Here is a 17,450-nt window from a genome sequence, read left to right as displayed (position 1 = left end):
TCGCCACGATTCACGTATTTTTGGAATGAATCATCATTCCATTTTTTCATGTGATTTATCAATACTATAGAATTATAATTTCCGCAAAAATCCCATAGATATGCAAAACGTGCCGGGACCCATGGGAAAATGATTGTGTGCCTTTAAAACGGTGATGACGTATAGCTTAAAATTCGGAATGCCAGAAATTTTAATTTTTGGCAATATGCCGATTTGCCGGAAATTTCAATTCCGGAAACTTGCCAATTTACCGATTTGCCGAAAATTTTCAATTTCGGAAAATTGCCGGTTTTCCGATTTGCCGGAAATTTACGGAAAATTGCCGGTTTGCCGGTTTGGTGGAAATGTTCCATTCTGGCAATTTGGCGATTTGCCGGAAACTTTCCATTCTGGCAATTTGCCGATTTGCCGGGAAAGTTCAATTCCGGAAATTAGCCGGAAATTTTGAATTTCGGCACATTGCCGTTTTTCCAGCAAATTCGGGAAAACGGTGATTTGCCGAAAACTTCAATTCCGGCAAATTGTCGAATTGCCGGAAATGTTCATTTTCGGCAAATTGCCGTTTTTCAGCCACATTGGCAATTGCCAGGAATGTTCAATTCCGGCATTTTGCCGACTTGCCGGAAATTTTCAATTCCGGCTTTTTGCCGATTTTCGGGAAATTTTCATTTTCGGGAAATTGCCGGTTTGCCGATTTTCCGAAAATTTAAATTCCGGCATTTTGCCGATTAGCCGGAAATTTTCAATTCCGACATTTTGCCGATTTGTCAGAAATTTTCAATTCCGGCATTTTGCCGGTTTGCCGGAAAAAAACGTTTGTCGCCGACCTGTTTTCTTTGTGTTCCTAAAATTAAAGACACACAATCAATTTCCGATGGGTCCCGCCACGATCCATGTAATCTGTGAATAAATAATTTAACAAAATTCATTAAAATATCAACAAAAAAATTGTAAATCGTGGCGGGACCCTTTTTTTAATTCGGAAATTCGTAAATTTTTTGAGGAAATTTTTTATACATTTTTTATTTTCTAATATGGGTCTCGCAACGATCGATGCTATTTCGATTTATCAACGAAATCGTGGCGAGACCTATTTAAGAACTGAAATTTTCGATTTTCAAAATTATAAATTATATTGGCAATAAGAAAAAAAAAGATACGAAATTGGTGATTTACGACCAAAAAATCAAGAAAAAAAGTTAAAATTTCAAAAAAAAATGGAAAAATTTTATTAACACATATAAACAATTATCCCATGGTGTCAGCGTCTTTGGCGTCTTCGCAACCGTCTAAAAATTCCAAAAACCCGTAAAATTTTGGGGTAAAAAAGAAAAAAAAAGAAAGAAAACTAGTAAAAGCTCGTGATGCAAAATTACAAGATTATAGCAACAACAAAAAAATTCGAAAAAAAAATAATAAAAATGAAGGAAAAACGAATATTATTCCTATGGTTAAGGGGTGAAAATGAAAAAATTTTTTGAGAAAAAATTTTCTAATTTTCGAAAATTTGAAATAGCTTCCAACTAATCTATTAATTGCTTTTTTTCCTCAGAAAAATTGATGAAAATTTCCAAAAATAAGAAATTTTAGAAAAATCGAAAAAAAAAACTTTTTCCGAAAAAATTCTAATTTTTGAAAATGAAAAAAAAAGTTTTTTTTTGTTTTTTTTCTCTAAAAAATTGCTGAAAACCTTCAAAAATAGAAAATTTTTTTGGTAAAAATAGTTTTTTTTTCAGTTTTCAAAAATTTCCAAGTTTCCGAAAATTTTAAATTTTAGGGAAATAGTTTTTAACTTATCTTTCAATTTTTTTCAGTAAAAAATTGCTTAACATTTCTAAAAATAGGAAATTTTCGCAAAATTGAAAAAAAAACATTTTTGGGCAAAAAATTGTTTTCGGAAAAAATTTCCTAATTTTCGAAAATTTAAAAAATAGCCTTCAATTATTTTTTAATTGTTTTTTTTTCTGTTAAAATTAGCTGAAAATTGCCAAAAATAAGAAAATTTTGAAAAATCGAAAAAAAACTGTTTTGGTAAAAAAAATTTTTCAGAAAAAAATTTCAAGGTCTCGAAAATTTGAAAAAGTAGCTTTCAACTTATATTCTAATCGTTTTTACTCTCTAAAAAATTGCTGAAAATTGCCAAAAATAGGAAATTTTCTACAAATCGAAAAAAACATTTTTGGGCAAAAATTGTTTTCAGAAAAAAAATTCTAATTTTCGAAAATTTGAAAAATAGCTTTCAACTTATCTATTAATTTTTTTTTGTGTGAAAGACTGCTGAAAAAAGCTAAAAATGTAATTTTTTTTTTTGAAAAATCGAAAAAAAAAACTGTTTTGGGCAAACATTTTTTTCCGAAAAAAATTATAATTTTCGAAAATTTGAAATTTTACGAAAATAGCTTTCAACTTATCTTTTAATTGTTTTTTTTTCAGTAAAAAATTGCTGAAAATTTCCAAAAAATGGAATTTTTTAAAAACTTTTTTAACCAAAAAAGTAGTTTTTTCAGTTTTTCTAAAATTTCCCAATTTTTGAAAAGAAATTTTATGGAAATAGCTTTTAAACTATTTTTCAAATCTTATTTTCGACAGAAAAAATTTTTTTTTTCAATTTTTGAAATTCTATCTTCCATTTAGCTTCCAGTTAACATTCCAATTTCCGAAAAAAAAAATCATTCCTATTATTAAATGATTGTGTGTTATTGTGGTAACAATGCTGAATGCGAATCCGATTGTCGTCTCAAATGAGCTGCTGGAGCCGGTGAGTCGGCTGATGCTCTGGCAAGCGGTGATAACAGTGATAATTGCTCTTCACGTTCTTTCATAAGGAGACGGACGCCTGAAAATGGATGAGTATGGAACTTAAATTGGATATTAGTATTGAGGATTTAAAGTTATGCAAGGTTTTGGAAATTTTTTATTGCTTTATTAGACTCTAAATTGTCTGAAAACACCGAATTTCATAATGAAACTTCTTGAAAACTTCTCAAAAAAAGTTATCTCGGCTCAAAAAATGGCCTAAAATTGGTTAAAATTTGAAATTTGATAGACTTGTCAAGCGGCTGGAAACTATTTTTTTTGGAAATCACCGTCAAATTTTGAGTATAAAATGTAATTATCTTACGTTTTCAACTTCATTTAAGTTTTTTAAAGTCGATGGACGGCGAGATTTGGTAAAAAATTACCTCAATGAAGTTGAAAACGCAAGATAAATAAATTATATACTCAAAATTTGACGGTCATTTCAAAAAAAAAAAGTTTCCAGTCGCTTGACAAGTCGGTCAAATTTCAAATTTTAACTAATTTTAGGCCATTTTTTGAGCCGCCATAACTTATTTTTGAGAAGTTTTCAAGAAGTTTTATTATGAAATTCGTGGTTTTCAGACAATTTTGAGTCTAATAAAGCGATAAAAATTCGACTACACCACCTTTAATAAAAATGTGTTAATTTTTCCAATTTTTTTTCGAAAAAAAAAACCTAAAGGCGAATAAAAAAAAAAACTAAAAAAGTTATTAAAAAATTTTTATAAGTTCCATTTTTTTTTTAAATTAAAATTCCTACTGAAAATTAGATTTTAGTTGAAAATTTAAATAATTGTTTTTATTTCGAAAAATTTTTCTCAAAAAATTACCAAAATGTTGAGTATATTTGGAGTAGAATTGGGAAAAAAACTATTTCAAAAATACAAATTTTAGAAAAAATTCAAAATTGATTTTTAAAAAAACTAATTTTAAAGATTAACGTTGACAAGAAAAATTCTGATATTTAAATTTTTTACCGAAAATTATTATTTCAAAAATTGTAAATTCCTGTAAATATATTTTTCTGACAAAAAATCTATTAAGCTTCATTGAAAGTAATTAAAAACTTTTGGCTAAAAAAATTTTTTTTCAAATTTTTTTTGAAAAAAGGACCAAAGGCGAATATGAACACAGAAATGTTCAATTTTTTAATTTTAAGAAATTCCAATTTTTTCTAAAATTCGTACTGAAAATTAGATTTTTGTTGAAATTAAAAAAAAAATGTTTTAATTTCGAAATTTCGAAAAATGGACAGTTTTGGAAAATTTTTTTAAATAAAAATTTGTTAATTTTTCTAGATTTTTTTCAAATATTTCCCCGAAAATTATTAGTTTTTGTTGAAAATTTTTTACAACTTTAAATTCCTGTAAATATATTTTTCTGACAATAAATCCATTAAGCTTCATTGAAATTAATTTAAAATTTTTTTTCAAAATTTTGAAAATTTATATTAAATTCCTCAATGTTTTTCCTCTAAATTCACAAAACTAGAAAAAAAAATCATCAGCCATAACAGAAAAAAACTGTCATCATGCTTGTTTTAAAGGCGCATAGCACACAAATTGGCGTGGCGAGACCCTTACCATCACTGCCACCAAATTTATTTCTTCTCCTTTTTGATCCAGAATTATTCGGCATAATTTTTTGTCCGAATTGATAAAATGATGCAATTACTCCACGAGGAGCAGCCATATCCGGCTCATCGGAAAGTGAATCGTACTCGGCGGAGAGTCTGAAAATTGAAAATTTCAGATATTTTTTTGATTTAATTAAATATTTCTAATTTTAATAGTAGAACAAAGTTCAAAACTTTATAAATCTAAGAACAAGTTTAAAACATTTGAATTTTCCACAAAAATTTTCGATTTGGAGTTTGAAATTTTAATATTTTAGAGCAAATATATTACGGGAACACAAAATTCCTGAGAATGCGTATTGCACAACATATTTGACGCGCAAAATATTTCGTAGCGAAAACTACAGTAATTCTTTTAATGACTACTGTAGCTCGCTTGTGGGTCAATTTATGGGCTCGATTTTCGGAATGAAAACTATTTATTTTTTTGAAATCCGGGCCCGTAAATTGACATAAGCGGCTACAGTAGTCATTTAAAGGATTACTGTAGTAGTTTCGCTACGAGATATTTTGCGCGTCAAATATGTTGTGCAATACGCATTTTTTTTTTGATTTTTTTTTTTTTGAAAATTTTTGATTTTTCGAATTTTCTGAAAATTCGAAAAAAAAAATTCAGAAAATTAACCATAAAATATGATATTTAATCTAATTTTGTTTAAATTGATGAGAAAAAAACATAAAAATTTCCTTAAAGTAGAAGGAGCTAATTTTTTTTGAAAAATCGAAATTATTTTCGAAATATCGGAAAAACGAAAAATTTTCGATTTTTTTTTTAAAATTGAAAACCGAATTTAGGCGCTAAAAATCAAAAGTCATGAATGTGCCCGTTTGCCGATTTGCCGGAAAAATTTAAATTCCGGCAATTTGCCGATTTGCCGGAAAATGTCAATTCCAGCAATTTGCCGATTTGCCGGAAAATTTCAATTCCGGCAATTTGCCGATTTGTCGGAAAAATTTCAATTCCGGCAATTTGTCGAGTTGCCGGAAAAATTTCAATTCCGGCAATTTGTCGAGTTGCCGGAAAAATTTCAATTCCGGCAATTTGCCGATTTGCGTAGAAATAACGGAAAAAATGAAAAATGCGCAGTTTTAAGTGATTCCGTCTTATAAAAAATCCCTCTAAACATTTCCGGCAAATCTGATATCCGGCAAATCGGCAAACGGACAATTTGCCGATTTGCTGAATTTGTCGCCAAATCAATTTTTCACCCCTGATCCGAACTTCAAAGTTTTTAATCCGAACAAAAAAAAAATGTAAAAATGAACTTTTCTACAATTTTCCACTTTTTTTCCCAAAAAAACCGAAATTTCCCCTTACATTCTCAAAAATTGATTAAGCAATGATCGTAGTTCCATAACTTGTTCAACATCGAATTTTTCGGGTCTAAATCTGGCGGATTCCTGCAGAAAAGCTATTCGATGCACTAAATTCAGCGGAATTGATGGCACTTTTTCGCGTATTCTTTTTAAATACGAATATGTCGATTCGCCGGCTTGTCGTTGAACGGCTCCTTCGATTCGATTCAATTGTCCGTCAATTTCCAGTGTTACTTCATCAACTGCAATCATTCGGTGTACGTATGGCTTTTCTCCGTCTGAAAAAAGAATGGAAAATTTGAAAAAAAAAAAACAGAAAATGCAGGAAAAATTAAGACGAAATTTAGAAAAAAATTAAAAAATTGATTTTTTTTAAAGATTAAAAAAAGATCTAGATTTATAATATAAAATATCCAGAAAAATTCAAGGTTTTACACTTTTTTTTCTGAAAATTTCCAGATTTTTCAGAATAAAAAAGAGATTTTTTTTCTGAAAAAATTACAATTTTTCTGAAAAATTCCAGGTTTTTCTGGAAAAAAAAATTGAGATTTTCCTGCAAATTAAATTACAAAAATTTTCTAATTTTATTAGATATCTAAAAGTATAAAAATTCAGAGTTTTTTATTTTTAGTTTAAATTTTTGGAGCATTGAATTTGGCTTCAAAAAATGAATAAGAAAATCTCAATTTTTTTTTTTGAAAAAAGTCAGAAAATCCAACATTTACAAAAATTTACGTTTCTGAGCATTTTTGGACTTTCCAAAAAAAAAAAAACTACCAGTAACCTGAAAATTCAGGTATTTTAGGACTAAATTCACAATTTTCCAGAAAAAAAGAATGATGAGTTTAAATTTTAAAATCTTAAATTTTGAGTTTCAAGAAATATCCAAAAAAATCGATTTATCCAAAATTTTTTTTGCTAAAAAATCGAAAATTTTGAATATTTATTTATTTATAGGATGAGTACCGGGTTGAGTAATTTTTGCCAGAAAAATCTCAAATTTTCTTAGAAAAATATCAATTTTTTCAGAAAAATTTCAACTTTTTTTAAAGAAAAATCTCAATTTTTTTCAAAAAATTACATAAAAACGCACACAGACACAAGATTACAGGACAATTAATAGGAAAAAGAAGGGACACATTTATATTAGAATACATGCAAATAAAAAGGGTTAAAACAAAACATGCAGGGAAAAACACAGAAACACAGAAAAATGCAGATTTTTACTACTAAAAATCTGGCATTTTTCAAAAAAAATCTCAATTTTTTAAAGAAAAATCTCAATTTTTTTAGAAAAATCATGGGATTTTTTCCGAAAAATCTCAATTTTTTTCCGAAAAAAAACCTCAATTTTTTAAAGAAAAATCTCAATCAGCTTAAAACAGAAAAGAACATGCAGGGAAAAACACACGGAAACACAAAAAAATGCAGATTTTTACTCTTAAAAATCTCAATTTTAAGAGATCATGCATAAGGAAACAGCTCGGAACAGCGTGTATACATATCATTAAGCGTGCCAAATTCAGTAGAAAACTGACGGAATTGAAGTGAAATACAATCGGTTAGACGGGCTTGATTCTCGCAACGAAGACGCATTACTGTATCCAGTTGAGTTTCACGGAGGAGTACGGCTTTTTTGGAAGATATTCGGGAGCTTAGGGATACCTGGAAATATTCATATTGAAAAAAATATTGAAAAAATTGAGATTTTTCTGGAAAAAATTGAAATTTTTCTGAAAAAATTCTTATTTTCTGAAAAAAAATTGAGGTTTTTTCGAAAAAGTTTCCATATTTTTTTTGAAAAAATTGAGGTTTTTTCGAAAAAATTTCCATATTTTTTTGAAAAAACTGAGGTTTTTTTCAAAAATTTTTTTGAAAAAAAAAATTGAGATTTTTCTGAAAATTTCCATATTTTTCTTTAAAAAATTGAAAATTTCCTGAAAAATTGAGCTTTTTCTGGAGAAAAAAAAAGTTTTTTTTCTATAAAAAATAAGATTTTTCTGAAAAATTCCAGTTTTTCTGAAAAAAAAAAGATTTTTCTTTGAAAAAATTGGGATTTTTCTGAAAAATGGAGGTTTTGTTTAAAAGAAAAAGAGATTTTTTCTGAAAATTTCCATATTTTTCTTTAAAAAATTGAAAATTTCCTGAAAAATTGAGTTTTTCTGGAGAAAAAAAAAGTTTTTTTTATAAAAAATAAGATTTTCCTGAAAAATTTTTGTCTAAAAATGTCCATATTTTTCTGAAAATTTCTAGATTTTTCTAAAAATTGAGATTTTTCTGAAAATTTCCATTTTTTTCGAATAAATTTAAATTTTTTATAATTTTGCCTATTTCATGTTATATAGTTGCAAAATCTCTGAAAATCACTGAAATTTCCAAAAAAAAGCTTTTATTTTCGGAAATTGCTCAGCGGAACCACTTATAACGTCAATTTTCTCAGTTTTTTATATTTTTTCGCCGAAAAAAAAAAGCTTTTAACGCTTTTTTTCCACTAAAAATCCAAAAACCAGCCAACCTGAGGCCGAACCCGTGCCACATTGTGCCGATGTCTCCAAATTTGGCGTTGTCCGATAATTGCAACCCATATTAGAATCTGAAATGCAATATTTTAGTGATTTTTTGGAATTTTCCAATGAAGAAATTCGTTTTTGCGTGAATTTTCCGGATTTTTTCGAGTTTTTGAGGGAAAAAATAACTTTGCAATAAATATTTTCATTAGAAAAATTGTTTTCCAATCAAAATATGCCTCTAAAAGCCAATTTTTCAAAAAAAAAATTAAAAATTTAGCGTAGAAAATCAGTTTTCAAGCAATTTTTCAGCGCAAAAAGCTGAAAAACTGTTTTTTGAGAGAAATTTATGAAATTTCTTAGCTTTTAAACATAATTTAGTGCTTAAATTCTCTTTTTTAACGTTAAATTTGACTTTTTATCGGTGTTTTCACTATAAAAGCGGTTCCCATGACCTTTTCAATGACTCGTTGTTTATTTAGGCAGGCAAATATCGCATTTTTTGGTTATTTTTGACATTTTTTTGATTCTAAAACGTTGATAAAACATTAGTAATCGATAAAGCTTCATTGTTTCTTAGTTTCGCATTGGAATTTTTACAAATTTCCACTAATTTCCACAAATTTCCAGTTAAATGAATCACCAGAATAATTACGGCGCACACGTAGATGACGCTGGTCCCATCAAAAACGAAGATTCGCATCTGAAATTTTTTAAATTTAAAAAATAATCACAAAAAATGAAAATTTTCCGACGAAAAATCGAGAAAATCAATTTAAAAGCGCTAAAATCGATGAGATTTTTTCTCCAGGCCCCGCCCCCAACTGCAAGGCCGCCGCACACCGTTGCGCAACACCGCCGCACACAATTCCCGTTTTTCTCATTTTCTCGCAACGTCATTTTTGCAGTTTTCGTCGCCATTTCGCGGTCGGTTTTTGGTTTTTTCGCATTGCGAAATGAGTTTTAACGATGTTTTTCATGGTGAGTTGGTTAATTATTGATTTTTAATGCGGAAATTTAAAAAAATTGCCGGAAAAACATTATTACTGGAAAAAATAATTTAAAAATTGGAAAAAATTGGCTAAAAACCTTCAAAAACGTTCAAAATGTGAAGAAAAATGATAAAATAACTGTTAAACACAAAAATTTCAGCGAAAAGTTCGAAAATCCACGTAGAATTCTAGAATTTCTCGGAAAATAACGAAATTTTGAAAAAAAATCCAAAAATCAATAAAAAATTACAGATTACATCAAGGATATACCGATGGATATAAGCCGAAAATTCTATCCAACACGCAATATCAACGTGGATTTTATTCAGATTCCAGATTTGAGATTCACGAAATTTGAGGTTTGGATTTTTGAAATTTTGAAAAAAAAACATTTTAGTTTGCTAAAATCGGCAAAATTTCCGGCAAATTGGCAAAAAAAAAATTTTTCGACAAAATCGGTAAATCGGCAACTTGCCGGTTTGCCGATTTGCCGAAAAAAATTTAATTTCAATTTGCTAAAATGTGATGCAACTCATGGGGCGGCAAACGTTCAATTCCGGCAATTCGGCAAATTGGCAAACTGTCGGAATTGAAAATTTCCGGCAAATCGGCAACCGGCAAATTTTCCAGAATTTCAAGATCTTTTGGAGTTTTTTTAATTTTGAATTTTAGGAAAAATTAGGTGAATTTTGAAATATTATTCTGAAAATAAAAAAAATTTGTAAAATGTTTTTTTTTGAAATTTTGAATTTGCAGTATGCAAAAACAATTTGTAGGCATTTTTGTGTACAATTAAAAAATTTTTTTTCATTTTTCGCTAGAAAAAACTGCCAAAAATTTGGCAAATCGGCAAAATGTCGAAATTGAAAATTTCCGGCAAATCGGCAAACTGTCGGAATTGAAAATTTCCGGCAAATCGGCAAACTGCCGGAATCAAACATTTCCGGCAAGTCGTCAACTTGCCGGAATCAAACATTTCCGGCTAGTCGGCAAGTTGCCGGAATTGAACATTTCCGGCAAATCGGCAAATTGCCGAAATGGAAGATTTCCGGCAAATCGGTAAATTGCCGGAATTGAACATTTTTTGCAAATTATCAAATTGCCGGAATTGAAATTTTCCGGCAAATTTGCCGAAAATGAAAATTTCCGGCAAATTGGCAAATTGGCGGAATTGAACATTTCCGGCAAATCGGCAAACCGGCAATTTTTGCCGATTTGCCGAAAAAAAATTCTGAATTTTTCGCTTTTCTCCTACCGTACCCCCCCCCATTGTTCTCTAAATATTTATATAATAATCTCCAATTAATTTACGAAAAAAATAAACAAAATTCGATACGTTTTGAACAATCAATCAAAATTTGCAGTATTCATTCGAAGCCGAAACCCGAGCCCGTGAACAATTTGATAAACAAAATGAGCCGATTGTATTGGACTCCACGAGCACAAAAACAACAACAACTGCTTCACCTCCAGGAGGGAATAAGAATAGCGGAGAAGTGAGAACGTCAGAATCGAGACAAAGTGTCAGTGGATATGATGATGTACTTTCTCAGGTACAACAAGTTGGCTGGAAATCTGGAAAAATTGCGGAAATTCTAATTCCGGCAATTTACCGATTTGCCGGAAATTTTCAATTCCGGCAAAAAAAAATTCAAATTTTTGGCTTCATTTTCTAAGTTTTTTCTAGCGAAAAATGAAAAAAAAAATTTTCAAATTGTACACAATAATGCCTACAAATTGTTTTTGCATACTGCAAATTCAAAATTAAAAAAAAAAAAAAATTTTACAAATTTTTTTTATTTTCAGAATAATATTTCAAAATTCTCCTAATTTTTCCTAAAATTCAAAATTAAAAAAACTCCAAAAAATCTTGAAATTCTGGAAAATTTGCCGTTTGCCGATTTGACGGAAATGTGGATTTTTTTGTGAAAATCTATAAAAAAAACTTTTCAAAGTTTTTTTTCTAGCGAAAAATTAAAAAAAAAGTCTTTAAAAATTCATTTTTTTTCTTTCAAAACTTTAAATTCTTCGAAATTTCCAAAAAAAAAAAAAGGTTTTTTAACCTTTTACGATTAATTAAAAATAGAATTCCAACGATTTAATAATTCAATTTTTTTTTGAAAAAAAAAACCGGAATTCAAAAAAAAATTTAATGTAAAATTCCGGCAAATTGCCGATTTGCCGGAAATTTTCTATTCCGGCAATTTGCCGATTCGCCGGAAAAAAATTCAAATTTTTGGCTTCATTTTCAAAGTTTTTTTCTAGCGAAAACTGAAAAAAAAAATATTTAAAAAAAAATTTATTTGTACACAAAAAATGCCTACAATTCTTTTTTGCACACTTCAAATTCAAAATTTCAAAAAAAAAATTTTTTTTCAAATTTTTGTAATCTTCAGAATAATATTTCAAAATTCACCTGATTTTTCCTAAAATTCAAAATTTAAAAAAAATTCCAAAAAATTTGGAAATTCTGGAAAAATGTGGATTTTTTATTCTAAAATTCCGGCAATTTGCCAATCTGCCTAAAATTTTCATTTTCGGCAAATTGCCGATTTACCGGAAATTTTCTATTCCGGCAATTTGCCGATTTGCCGTTTGCCAGATATCAAATTTGCCGGAAATTTTCAATTCCGGCAACTTGCCAATTTGCCGGAAATTTTCATTGTCGGCAAATGCCGGTTTGGCCATTTGCCGGAAATTTTCAATTCCGGCAATTTGCCGATTTGCCGGAAATTTTCATTTTCGGCAAATTGCCGGTGTGCCGTTTGCCAGATATCAGATTTGCCGGAAATTTTTAATTCCGGCAATTTGCCAATTCGCCGGTTTGCCGATTTGCCGGAAAAAATCGTTTTCCGCCCACCCAATTTTTTAAAAACTTTCAGAAAAATATTTCATAATTCACCTAATTTTTCCTAAAAATTCAAAAAAATTTTTTTTTTAATTCCAAAATAATCTTCGATTTCAATTCCAGAATGTGCTTGTACCATGTCCAGTAAACTCCAACCCATCAATGACGTCATCATCAACAAAACCATCTGTATCGAATACAAGTGCAATGGTACATTCTCTACATGAATTCGAGTCGACTAACAACGTTTTTGATGATATTCAAATTTTGGCGCTCGACGATCGAAAAGCTCTTCAGGAGGTGCGATTTTAGGCTGGAAATGGGCTGGAAATCGAGCGGAATTTTCAAATTTTCTGAATAAAAAACACAAAAAATTGGAATTTTTTAAATCAAAAATTTAAAAAGCAAAAATTTAAAGAAAATTATTATTTTTTGGGAAAAAATCTCAAAAATTAGAATAAAGTACCGATTTTTGACTCAAAAATTCCCAAAAAAATTGAGAAATTAATTTTTGAAAATTAGAAAAATCGAATGTTTTTCCAAAAAAAAAAATCAAAAAACATTTTTTATTTTTTCTTTAAAGTACAGCTGAAAACGATTTTTTTCTTGAAAATTAAAAAAATTAGATTTTTTTTAATAAAAAAAAAAGGATTCTGTAACCATTTTTGCGGGGAAAAAAGTTACATTTTCTTTGTAAAAAATGAATAAATAATCGATTATTCACAATTTTTTGCAAAAAAGTTTTGTTAAAAATGGAAATGTTTTCTTTTTTCTAATCAAAAAGTTTAGCCAAAAATTATCATTGTGGAAAAGAATCTGAAAAATCAGAATAAAATACCGATTTTTGACCCAAAAAATTCCAACAAAAAAAAGTGAAAAATCTAGATTCAATTGTTAAAAAAATTGTACCAAAAATTGAGAAATTATTTTTTGAAAAATTAGAAAAATCGAATGTTTTTCCTCAAAAATTCAATAAAATTGGAATATTATATAAAACAAAACTATTTTTTCTTGTAAATTCAAAAAAATAGAAAATGATTATTACTTAAAACACAAATGTCTGAGAATGCGTACTGCACAACATATTTGACGCGCAAAATATCTCGTAGCGAAAACTACAGTAATCCTTTAAATGACTACTGTAGGGCTCTTGTGTCGATTTACGGGCATTTCGAACATCGAACCCGTAAATCTACACAAGCACTACAGTATTAATTTAAAGAATTACAGTAGTTTTCGCTACGAGATATTTTGCGCGTCAAATATGTTGTGCAGTACGCATTCTCAGACATTTGTGTTTTAAGTAATAATCATTTTCTATTTTTTTGAATATACAAGAAAAAATAGTTTTGTTTTATATAATATTCCAATTTTATTGAATTTTTGAGAAAAAAATTCGATTTTTCTAATTTTTGGTACAATTTTTTAAACAATTAAATCTAGATTTTTCACATGTTTTTTTTTTTTGGAATTTTTGTGTCAAAAATCGGTATTTCATTCTAATTTTTCAGATTTTTTACCAAAAAATAATAATTTTTGGCACGTTTTTTGATTAAAAAAAACATTTCCATCTTGTTAAACAAAACTTTCAAAATTTTTTATGCCAAAAAATATTTTTTTTTTTAATTTTTTACAAAGAAAATGTAACTATTTTCCCCGCAAAAATGGTTGCAAAATCTTTTTTTAATTAAAAAAATCTGATTTTTTGAATGTACAAAAAAAATGGGTTTGGGATGTACTTTTAAAGAAAAAAAAAAATTTTTTTGAATTTTTGAGGAAAAACATTCGATTTTTTAAGATTTTTCAAAAATTAATTTCGGAATTTTTGGCTAAAAAAAATGGTATTTTATTCTAATTTTCCAGATTTTTTAAACAAAAACTTCCAAAAAAATCGTTTTGCTTTCTATTTTTGAAAAATTTCAATATACATTTTTTTTTTTTGGAGGTTCTAATGCTCACAAACGGCTCCAACACTCAACTGCCCCAATCCACATCATCATTATCGATTAATCATATTCAGCAGCAGAAGCAACACGAACCAATCAATAATAACAATAACACTGAGATGAAGCCTAAAAAATTGGAAAAAGCTGAAAAAACTGCAAAAAATTCGGATCAACAGCAGCACGAAGAGCTGAGAAAACGGCTTCTGACGAAAGGATATCGAGCCGATATTGTGGAAAAAGCATTGAGATGTCTACCCAAGAGTCGATTAGTTCATGTATGAGCTAAAAAAGCTAAAAAAAAATCGGAAAAACTAGATAATTTAACCGAAAAATTCATCAAATTTCACTATTTTTAGGAAAAAATTGGAATGAAAAAAACAGAAAAAAATACTTCTGATATGGAAATTTGCTTTTTTTTTTCAGCATAAATTTCTTTCTCGAAACAAAAATTTCGGTAAAATTTTGATATTTCAAAAAAACTTTTTTTTCTATTTTTTTTATGTTCCCTATATGATATAACAGTGAAATTTCGATTTTCTAAAATTTTATGTTATCAAAAAATATTTAATTTAAAGGTGGTGTAGTCGAATTTTTTTATTGCTTTATTAGACTCAAAATAGTCTCTTTTTTTTAATCAAAAAGCGTGCCAAAAATTATTATTTTTTGGAAAAAAATCTGAAAAATTAGAATAAAATACCGATTTTTGACACAAAAATTCTGAAAAAAACGTGAAAAACCTAAATTTAATTGTTTTAAAAAATTCTACCAAAAATTGAGAAATTAATTTTTGAAAAATTAGAAAAATCGAATTTTTTCCTCCTCAAAAATTCAATAAAATTGGAATATTATATAAAACAAAACTATTTTTTATTGTAAATTCAAAAAAAAAAAATAGAAAATGATTATCAAGGGAACACAAAATCTCTGAGAATGCGTATTGCACAACATATTTGACGCGCAAAATATCTCGTAGCGAAAACTACAGTAATTTCTTTAAATACTGTATCGATCAATTTACAAAAGGCATTGAGATGTCTACCCAAGAGTCGATTACAGAAAAAAAATCGGAAAAACCAGATAATTTTTTCAAAAAATTTGGGATTTTTTTCAGAAATCCAGAAATTCCGGTCAAATTTCACTATTTTTAGGAAAAAAAAATTGAATGAAAAACAGAAAAAAATACTTCTGATATGGAAATTTGCTTTTTTTTTTTCAGCATAAATTTCAATTTCGAAACAAAAATTTCGGTAAAATTTTGATATTTCAAAAAAACTTTTTTTTTCTATTTTTTTATGTTCACGATAAGATATAACAGTGAAATTTCGATTTTTCAAAAATTAAGTTATTAAAAAAAAAAAAAAATTCCATTTTTTAGGCGAAAATAAAAATAATTAAATTTTGAAGGAATAATTATAATTTTTCTACAAATTCCGGCTGATTTTTTGGAGTTAAAAATATTTTTTTTTTTCTATTTTTTTTATGTTCTAAGATATTTCAGTAAAATTTAGATTTAAAAAAATTAAGTTATCGAAAAATATTTCATTTAAAGGGAGAACCGAAATCTGAGGAAAAAAATAGATTTAATTGACTCCAAATTTTCCCCTGATTCCGAATATCTATGTGAAAAAATTCAAAAAAATTTCCCCGATTTTATATTTAAGCTTGAAATCGCCGAATTTCATTTATGCCCCCGCATCACTTTTTTAAATACGCGCCCAAAGAAATTCGCATTGGAGCGCGCTTTGATTTGCCTTCATTTAAATATTTTTTATTTATTTTTCGCCGAATTCAGTTTTTTAAAACCATTTTCATTCATATTTGTCGAAAAAAAAACCGATAAAAACTCGCCAAAAATGAATGAAAGTTGGTTTTAAAAAAACTGAATTCGGCGAAAAATAAATAAAATATTTAAATGAAGAAAATCAAAGCGCGCTCCAATGTGAATTTGTTTGGGCGCGTATTTGAAAAAGTGATGCGGGGGCACAAATGAAATTCGGCGAATTCAAGCTTAAATATAAAATCAGGGAAATTTTTTTGAATTTTGATTTTTTTTCACATAGATATTCGGAATTATGGGAAAATTTGGAGTCAATTAAAAATATTCCTCAGATTTCGGTACTCTCCTTTAAATTAAATATTTTTTGATAACTTAATTTCTTTTTAAATCTAAATTTTACTGAAATATCTTAGAACATAAAAAAAATAGAAAAAAAAAATTTTTAACTCCAAAAAATCAGCCGGAATTTGTAGAAAAATTATAATTATTCGTTCAAAAAAATTGACTTTCGAAATTGAAATTTATGCTGAAAAATCATCAAAATTTTCTAGAAAATCACTTTTTTTTTTCTAAAAATAGAAAAAATTTCAAAATTACAGAATATTTTTACAGATTGAATACTACATGAAAGCATGCCGAACAGTCGAAAAAACCGGGAAAAGCTCCATTGATGAAACGTTGCCGTTCTTGATTCAATGCAATTTAAGCGATAAAATGGTAAAAAATCGGGATTTTTTGGAAAATTTTAATTAAAAAAAAATCGTTTGTAAATTTGAATTTTAAAAAATTGGAATTATTTCAATTTTTTTTTAATTTTACGAAATTTGTGAAAAAAAAAATTTTCAATTCAATTTTTTTTTTGGTAACTTATATCAGATAAAATTTTGGAAAAATTCTTAAAAAAATACCCCAAGTTTTTCTGAAAATCTAAATTTGCAGGTTATCCTCTCCTACTCGGAAGTTTGTTCAAATCTCCTCAAAATGGGATTTCCCCGACCCCAAATCTTCGAAGCCGTGGCAGTGGAGAAAGGCGATCAGAATCGAGCATTAAGCCGACTTTTGCCAAATTCCTGATTTCATTATTATTCAAAAAACAATTTTTAATCAATTTTCTGTCGATTTGTTTTCTTCCACCCGTGTCTTCCTTTGTGTCTACTGAACGCGATTTTTTTCTTCTTCTACTTTCTCTTTTTTTTCTGTGATATAAGTGCCGACTTCCTTCCTAGAATGAATATAAATTTCAAAAAAATGTTTTTGTTCAATTACGTAAAAAGCAAAAAAAAGCCAAATTTTCGGTGGCTTCCTCATCCGTTCCCACAGATCCAGCAAATCGCCAAATTGCCGAAATTGAATATTTCCGACAAATCGGCAGTTTGCCGGAATTGAAAATTTCCAGAAAATCGGCAAAACGGGAAAAAATTTCCAAAAGGCACAGTTTTAAGTCCACAAAAAACCCCGCTAAACATTTTCGGCAAATCTGATATCCGGCAAACGAAAAATCGCCAAAATGCCGAAAATAAAAATATCCGGCAAATCGGCAATTTGCCAGAATTGAACATTTCCGGCAATTCGGCAATTTATCAGAATTGAACATTTCCGGCAAATCGACAAATTGCCGGAATTGGAAT

At 28.3% G+C, this 17,450-nt stretch overlaps 2 protein-coding genes across 6 annotated transcripts; one reads left to right on the top strand and one right to left on the bottom strand.

Moving 5' to 3' along the window:
• Positions 1-2,640: 2,640 nt before the first annotated feature.
• Positions 2,641-8,962, bottom strand: spgt-1 (Defect at low temperature protein 1; the record flags this gene model as incomplete). The annotated part of the gene is made up of 6 exons (NM_001026610.5): positions 2,641-2,836; positions 4,383-4,531; positions 5,754-6,030; positions 7,291-7,417; positions 8,268-8,345; positions 8,903-8,962. 6 exons carry the CDS (start codon positions 8,960-8,962, stop codon positions 2,697-2,699), a joined length of 831 nt encoding a protein of 276 aa, NP_001021781.2. The 3' UTR covers positions 2,641-2,696.
• A 179-nt stretch (positions 8,963-9,141) lies between these two features.
• On the top strand, positions 9,142-17,075 carry spe-48 (UBA domain-containing protein; the record flags this gene model as incomplete). 5 transcript variants are annotated; one of them, NM_001306469.2, is made up of 7 exons in its annotated part: positions 9,142-9,240; positions 9,504-9,610; positions 10,616-10,804; positions 12,223-12,399; positions 14,120-14,320; positions 16,435-16,539; positions 16,762-17,075. In NM_001306469.2, the coding sequence occupies 7 exons, from the start codon at positions 9,216-9,218 to the stop codon at positions 16,894-16,896; spliced, it is 939 nt and encodes a 312-aa protein (NP_001293398.1). The 5 variants fall into 5 exon arrangements, with proteins under 5 accessions (NP_001293398.1, NP_740794.1, NP_001293399.1 ...); NM_170811.6 differs by having other exon boundaries at positions 14,045-14,320; NM_001306470.3 differs by lacking the exon at positions 9,142-9,240 and having other exon boundaries at positions 9,524-9,610; positions 16,762-16,896.
• Positions 17,076-17,450: the final 375 nt, after the last annotated feature.

This window comes from Caenorhabditis elegans, chromosome I (assembly GCF_000002985.6).
Source record: "Caenorhabditis elegans chromosome I".
In the NCBI taxonomy this organism is placed as follows: domain Eukaryota; kingdom Metazoa; phylum Nematoda; class Chromadorea; order Rhabditida; family Rhabditidae; genus Caenorhabditis; species Caenorhabditis elegans.
Note: the sequence above shows the minus strand (reverse complement) of the source record. Positions and strands in the feature narration are given on the sequence as shown.